This window comes from Cebidichthys violaceus, unplaced genomic scaffold (genome assembly GCF_023349555.1).
Source record: "Cebidichthys violaceus isolate CVI_PGR_0920_01 unplaced genomic scaffold, fCebVio1.0.p SCAF_11, whole genome shotgun sequence".
Lineage (NCBI taxonomy): Eukaryota > Metazoa > Chordata > Actinopteri > Perciformes > Stichaeidae > Cebidichthys > Cebidichthys violaceus.
The window spans coordinates 1,314,944-1,322,443 of NW_027176274.1; the positions used below are offsets into that span (position 1 = coordinate 1,314,944).

General features: G+C 48.3%; 1 protein-coding gene across 1 annotated transcript in view; it reads left to right on the forward strand.

Moving 5' to 3' along the window:
• pdia5 (protein disulfide isomerase family A, member 5) overlaps window positions 1–7,500 on the forward strand; it is a 39,746-nt gene that overhangs the window by 19,223 nt on the left and 13,023 nt on the right. Inside the window, exons 9-11 of the mRNA XM_068736689.1 lie at window positions 721–812; window positions 3,846–3,917; window positions 5,340–5,476. Coding sequence (XP_068592790.1) covers window positions 721–812; window positions 3,846–3,917; window positions 5,340–5,476 — 301 coding nt within the window. The remainder of the gene's footprint in view (window positions 1–720; window positions 813–3,845; window positions 3,918–5,339; window positions 5,477–7,500) is intronic.

Sequence of the window (7,500 nt, forward strand, 5' to 3'; positions counted from 1 at the left end):
ATGAACAAAAAAAAAGCAACCACGGGCATGAGTGATCGGCTAGAGGCAAACAAACGCTCTGTGTTCATAAACACTTCTCCTCGAGAAGGAGCAGAAGAAGAATGTGAGGGAGGCAGCTGCCTGAGGAGACGGGGAAGTGGATCAGCAGGGAAGGAATTAAAGGATAATTAACTGCATGTTTGTTTGATTATCAAACATGCTTTCTAAGTGGTGAAGATGTAATTACCAGGATTATACACGCTCTCTGTGTGGATCATAGAGAAGCGGAGATGTATTGTGAGAGACTAACTGCTGCTGAGACTTTAAACACTGGACAGTTTGTCTGTCAGGTAGTTCAACACATCTCAGAGTCTGAGCCTCTACTTTAATGTGGAGAGTTCACTCGTCACCGTGTTGAGCTGACAGTACATTTTAACATGATCTCTGTGTCCTCCTCACGGCCGCTCGCTCGTCTTTAGGCTTTTCTACACCTAGATGAAAGGTGGTGTTTGTATATATTTGTGGTGTTAATCTGATGCGACTACAGTCAGTTTCTCCTGTTGTGTCCAGATATGTAACTTTAATAAGAGAAGCACAGTGATTGTTCCCTGTTGACTCACAGAGCCGTCTCTTCCTGTTCTTCCTGTACTCCGTCTTTATGAATCGAAGCCCTCTGATGACGACCGACCTGTTTCCATGTTTCATCTTCTCTGCTCATTCCTTGTATTCATTTGTCTTCAGGTGCTGGCGGGGATGAACGTGCACCCGGCCGAGTTTGACGGCCTCAAGCAGGAGTACAACGTCAAAGGCTACCCGACCTTCTGCTACTTCGAGTGAGTTGGAGTCCTCTCATCCGTCTCACTTAAGGCTCGGCCCCTTCACTTCCAAAGGCTGCGGACATCAGAGCGAGGACGCTTCAAACGCCAAGTCTAGTTTCTTATACACACCGGCAGACGTGACGGGGGACACGGACTAACCTGCAGCGGTGCTCCTTCAGCTTTCACAGCTTCCACGAGGCGTAAAGGAGAAAGTTTGTTATTCCCTTTGAAAGAAAGTAAACTCAGAGGAGGAGGAGGGAGCAACTGCAGAGCGTAGTTTATACTCAGCGTAGTGAAGCCGTGATCACGTGACTGTGACAAAGAGTTCACTGATACTGACTTTATTAACGTCTCTAGGGATTCTACTAATGCGGACAATTCATTTTTAGATTCTTTAGAAACGGTAGGTGTTCAAAATCTTCATGTGAGTAAATATTTATCAGCTATCAGCTGGTGTGTTAGCTAGCTCGCTAGCTTTAATGCTACTCTGGCTACAGAAAATGTAGCCTTAATGCTACTCTGGCTACAGAAAATGTAGCTTTAATGCTACTCTGGCTACAGAAAATGTAGCTTTAATGCTACTCTGGCTACAGAAAATGTAGCTTAAATGCTACTCTGGTTACAGAAAATGTAGCTTTAATGCTACTCTGGTTACAGAAAATGTAGCTTTAATGCTACTCTGGTTACAGAAAATGTAGCTTTAAGCTACAGAAAATGTAGCTTTAATGCTACTCTGGTTACAACAAATGTAGCTTAAATGCTACTCTGGCTACAGAGAATGTAGCTTTAGTTCTGAAGAAAAGCTGATCATTTCAGTGTACTGGCTCTCAAGTACATAAAATCAAAGCTTGTATCGTCTTACACAGCGGGGGGCCGAGAGTGTGACTGATGGTGTTTGTTCATTTCGGGGGACCCCCCCCCCCCCCCCCCCCCCCAGCCTGGTGCCTCGTCCTCATATTTACAACTGAGAGCTTCTTATTCCTCCTGCTCCAGCTTTATCATCCCCATTTTCCACATTAAACACTCTCTCATTCCAGCCCCAGCCTTTTAATTAGACCGGGACTGATTAAGTGCCTGTGTGTGTGTGTGTGTGTGTGTGTGTGTGTGTGTGTGTGTGTGTGTGTGTGTGTGTGTGTGTGTGTGTGTGTGTGTGTGTGTGTGTGTGTGTGTGTGTGTGTGTGTGTGTGCGTGCGTGTGTGTGTGCGTGTGCAGGTACACGTGCACTCATGTGTGCAGCTGAGCCGGAGCCCGTCCGTTAGCCGGCGGCGCATTAGCGTCAGCGTAGTCAAAGCTAACGAGCGTCCAGCCCGTCGGCTCCAGTAATGAGCGGCTCACTGATAAACAGCAGCTAATCACTGCCGGCTGCACCGCCGGAGTTCATCTCGTCCGCTGTAGGACCCCAGCGTTCAAGGTCTTTGCACCTTGTCCCAGCCCTGCAGATTAAGAAGGCTTACAATACAGCACAGGAACAATGACAGTGGAACTACTCGGGTTTCTGGGTCCTTGCTGTGTCCTTTAACCAAAAAAAAAAGAGATTAATTTGACATTCCCCTAACTTGATTTCTACAAGGTTTCTGTGTATTTTACTGCAGCGGAGATAAAGAATAGAGAGTCGGTCATCAATCTCCCTGATTGAATTCCAAGCAGCAGCTCACTTAGAAATGCAAAGTTTTCAGCTGCAAAGTCCAGAGTGTGTAATCGTGTATCACCTTTTTATTAGTGTCCTCTCTCTCTCTCTCTCTCTCTCTCTCTCTCTCTCTCTCTCTCTCTCTCTGTCTGTGTCTCTCTCTCTCTCTGTCTCTCTCTCTCGCTCTGTCTGTCTGTCTGTGTCTCTCTGTCTCTCTCGGTCTGTCTGTCTGTCTCTCTCTCTCTCTCTGTCTGTCTGTCTGTCTCTCTGTCTCTCTCTGTCTGTCTGTCTCTCTCTCTCTGTCTGTCTGTCTGTCTGTCTGTCTGTCTGTCTCTCTCTCCTCTCTCTGTCTCTCTCCTCTCTCTGTCTCTCTCGCTCTCTGTCTCTCTCGGTCTGTCTGTCTCATTCTCTCTCTGTCTCTCTCTCTCTATCTGTGTCTGTCTGTCTGTCTCTCTCTCTGTCTGTCTGTCGGTCTGTCTGACTCATTCTCTCTGTCTGTCTGTCTGTCTGTCTGTCTGTCTGTCTCTCTCTCCTCTCTCTGTCTCTCTCCTCTCTCTGTCTCTGTCTCTCTCGCTCTCTGTCTCTCTCGGTCTGTCTGTCTCATTCTCTCTCTCTCTCTCTCTCTCTCTGGATCTTTAAACCACTCTTCAGTGTTTTTACAGAATCTCAGAGCTAACAGAGCCGGTTCCTGTTGACTCTGATCCTTCAGCTCCTTCTTCTGGTGTAACATCCAGCAGTGGAGTAGATAAACTGTGAAGGAAATCTTGTCTTTGAGCTCATTTCAAATGCATCACGACGAGTCGCTTGGCATTTCTTAAATGCTAACATGCAGAACACATGGAAAGACTCTCAATCGCTGTCCTCGTAGAACATCTTCCTGCTGGATTTGAGCTGTTCTGTTTCACTTGTTTCAGATGTTCTTTGTCCTCGCTTCACGTGGACTAACCCCAGAAATGTCACTGAAGGTTGTGATCGTCCGCTCGGTAGCACAGAAACAGGAAGGAGAACCCTCGATGCTCTCACACCTCCTCCACGCGTCCTCTAGCTGTTCTGCGTCGCAGCAATTTCATTTATTAGCTCCAAGTCCAACGTGATCCGCTCAGACGAAGAAACAGAAACTCCGCCGCCATCTAGTGGTGAGGGGTGTTACTGCAGGGCGACGCAGACGCACCGGCGTACATTTAGAAAAGATCAGCCTCCATACTGTGTCTGCAGCGTAAGCTAGTTCATGTGTTGAAGTCCTGATTTAATCCTGACTTTGTTAAATTCATTCTAGCTCTACTACGACTATACTGCAGGCGGTGCGTTGATAATACTCAGAAGACGTACTTCTTCCCTCTGAATAACAGACTATGTTGTACAGTTAAGTGAGGTTTGTACACCTGGTTCAGAGATGCTCTTGTTCTTGTGCTCTGCTTCAGGAAGGGGAAGTTCCTCTACCACTATGAAGACTACGGAGCCACAGCCAAAGACATCGCTGACTGGATGAAGAGGTGAGTGTCCTCCTCATCACCTCTCCTTACAGGGACAGTAGAGATGTGTAGAAGGGTGTTAAATGTCCAGCACCACCTCCTCCTCCTGCTCGTGGTCTTCATCACACCTCCTCCTCACCTCCTCCTCACCTTGCCACGGCGTGTCATCGATCTGCACCTGCCGTGTCGCCGTCTCGTTTCTCTTCCTCACCTCCCTGCCCGTCACCCCGTGTCTCCCCCGCCTCCCCGTGTCTCCCCCGCCTCCCCTCCCCCCTCGTCGAGGGCTGTGGCTCCGGACAGCCGCGACCGTCGGACCAGAGGAGCGAGACAGCCGGGTCTTTAAACCAGAGGAGCAGAACTGCTCCACAGACAGGTCCCCATGTTTTAAACTCAGGCTGACCCGGAGTCCAGTTATGTTCACATCTTTAATTATTCAGCATCGGGGCTCCTTTAATAGTCTTTCTGAACTCATCCCTGCTGAGTCTCTAGTCACTGTTCGTTAGTGTTTGTCCCTTCTGGCTGAAGCTAAATCAAACACAATGATTGTTAGTTCAGGTGATTATTCACTGATTACACCTCTAGATGTTACTGCTCCTTTAAACAGAGCTTCTCCTCTAACTAGAATAACTCTACCTGCATGGAGTGACCTTCATTAAATGTGTTCCATATGGTGGAACGGTGGAGGACCGGCCTCCTGCCAGCGTCATCACACCCGTGATCCGGGTTTCATCTGGAGGTCCTGGAGACGGTGTTGGAAGGTTGTTCAGACATCTGATCTGATCCTCACCTCTGGTCTCTCGTCTGTCCAGGTCCAGCTGTCTCCTTGTGTTTTACTCTTTCAAGTCTAGCAGCTTCTTACTTCTCTAACATCAACACATGTCTGGACGTGTGTCAGCTCACTTACTCTGGAGTCTAGTTCAAGCATACGAGAGGACGCAGACACGGGAGTCTCTGAGACTAAAGAGGACACAACTGGACCTGATAAGAGCCGCTCCGGTCCCTGATGAACCCTGATGAACCCTGATCCTGAGCTCTCTATATATCAGAGGGATGAACGTTAAGCCCATGACATTCTGGATAAAAGTAAAGAGGAGGAGATGCTCAATGTTTTTTAAAAGATATCAAGAGAGAGAGATGTTTATGTCCGTCTCCAGTCCACTGGTCGTTGGCTCTGCAGCGCTGGACTCCGTCATCAAGGGTGGGGCTGCTTCAGTCCAGATGTGTGTGTGTGTGTGTGTGTGTGTGTGTGTGTGTGTGTGTGTGTGTGTGTGTGTGTGTGAGAGAGACATGTTGGGTGGAGAGCGGGTTTACAGCTGTGTTTGATTTCTGCTCCGTGTGGATCACACGCCAGCTGGAACGTGAATGCTTTTATTTAAGAACATTTTTTAAACATCCCTCCCCTCTGTTGCCCCCCCCCCCTTCCCCCCACACTTCCTGTTCCAGCCCTCAGCCTCCCCAGCCGAAGACCCCCGAGGTGCCGTGGACGGAGACGGACTCCCCGGTGTTCCACCTGACCGACGAGTCCTTTGACGGCTTCCTGGAGGAGCATCCTGCAGCGCTCATCATGTTCTACGCCCCCTGTGAGTAACAGTCCCACACACGTCCTTTAAAGAACCCTGACCCACAAGAACCCACACACGTCCTTTAAAGAACCCTGACCCACAAGAACCCACACACGTCCTTTAAAGAACCCTGACCCACAAGAACCCACACACGTCCTTTAAAGAACCCTGACCCACAAGAACCCACACACGTCCTTTAAAGAACCCTGACCCAGAAGAACCCACACACGTCCTTTAAAGAACCCTGACCCAGAAGAACCCACACACGGCCTTTAAAGAGCCCTGACCAGAGGAGCTTCGCTCTAGTTCTGCTCACTGGAGCGGACCATGGTGCTCTTCATGTGGTTCACATGAGCCTCTGGTCACTGTGTTGTTCTGTGAACATGGAGCCAGATTCTCTGCGTGATGTTTGTACGTTCTTCTTCAGTGGCTCTGCTTTGGTCCTGCGTGTTCTTCCACACGAGATCTGGCCTCATGCAGATCTCCATCACATTGAGCAGTGTGCTCCCTGCTCTCTGACTACCTCTGTTTACTCTTTACTTCTGACTCCTCCCCCTCTCTGTCAACACCCATGCGTGAACAAGTAGAGGGTCTTCCTCCCTGAGCTTTCACCATAACGATGATTCATTGTTTTTCCTCAAATTTCATCACATACTTGGCTGCAGAGTTTTCATACCTCCGGGTTGCAGCGCTGCGTTCCACACCAGAGGGCGGGAACAAAAAAAACCCTCCAGCTGTTAAAGTGATAAAAAGACAGAGAGAGAGGACGTCTTTAACTCTCACTCACTGCTACGTCCGCTCACTATTCACTGCCTGAAACTCACACATATCTAAAGTAGAAACGTAGAAACATGATCCACAGACAAACACGAGACAATGTATGTATCGGGTCGACATGTTCCACAATGTCTTAAAGGGACAGTAGTGATGTGAGGTTCTTCTGTGTATTAACTGAGACAATGACCACAGACTTCTAACCCTCATACCATTCAAGCTGCAGAGTAGCTTAATACAATACAATTTAAGAAAGGCTGCATTCTCTCTAGTGTCCACCAGGGGGCGACTCCTCTGGTTGTATAGAAGTCTAGTCTAAAATGACTCTACTTCTCTCTTGATTTATTCCCTCAGTAAACATTGTAAACATGAGTTTATGGTCTCAATCTCTAGTTTACAGTCTTCTTCAATACAGCATGATGTTCATTTAGTACATTATGCTCCATTTAGAGTCAAACACACCATAAAGAGGGGATGATTTAGGGGCGGGGCTACACAGTGATTGACAGGTCTCTTCCAGAGACGTATACGACGTCTCTACGTCACTCCTCCTCAGTCCAGATGTGGTCACTTCCTGTTCTCTGGTTGTGAAAAAAAAAAAAAAAGATGGCGACGGCGAAATCGCAGAACTGGAGGCTTCAAAACATCCAAAAAAACGTATTTTAGTGTCTTTAGTTGACGTCGTTGTTTAGAGCAGAAAACATCTTCAGAATCGTTTGAGTGCTCTCAACTGTCCTGTGGACAGCAGCCACACACACACACACACACACACACACACACACACACACACACACACACACACACACACACACACACACATCAAGGTTATGCAGAGAAACAGACGGCACCACACACACACATAAATATCTGTGCACCTATCAAGCACATATTTCATACCGTGACACAAACATTTATTGCACACAATTACCCCGCATATCTCCGTCTCTCTCACACACACACACACACACACACACACACACACACACACACACACACACACACACACACACACACATACACACACACACACACACACACACACACACACACACACACACACCAGCCCTGCTGCCTCGGTGCAGTTTTCTTAATGGCCCTGCTGTCAGAGTGAGATTAATGGTCTCCAAACCTCCACCATCAGCCTGCATCTCTGTCCACCTCTCAGCGCCGCCCGTCTCTCCGTCCTCTGAGCAGCACTCAGTGGTGGGGGGGGGGTTTGCGTGCAGCTTTCCTTACGGCGTTTAAAAACCTCCAGCTGAGCGCTGCGT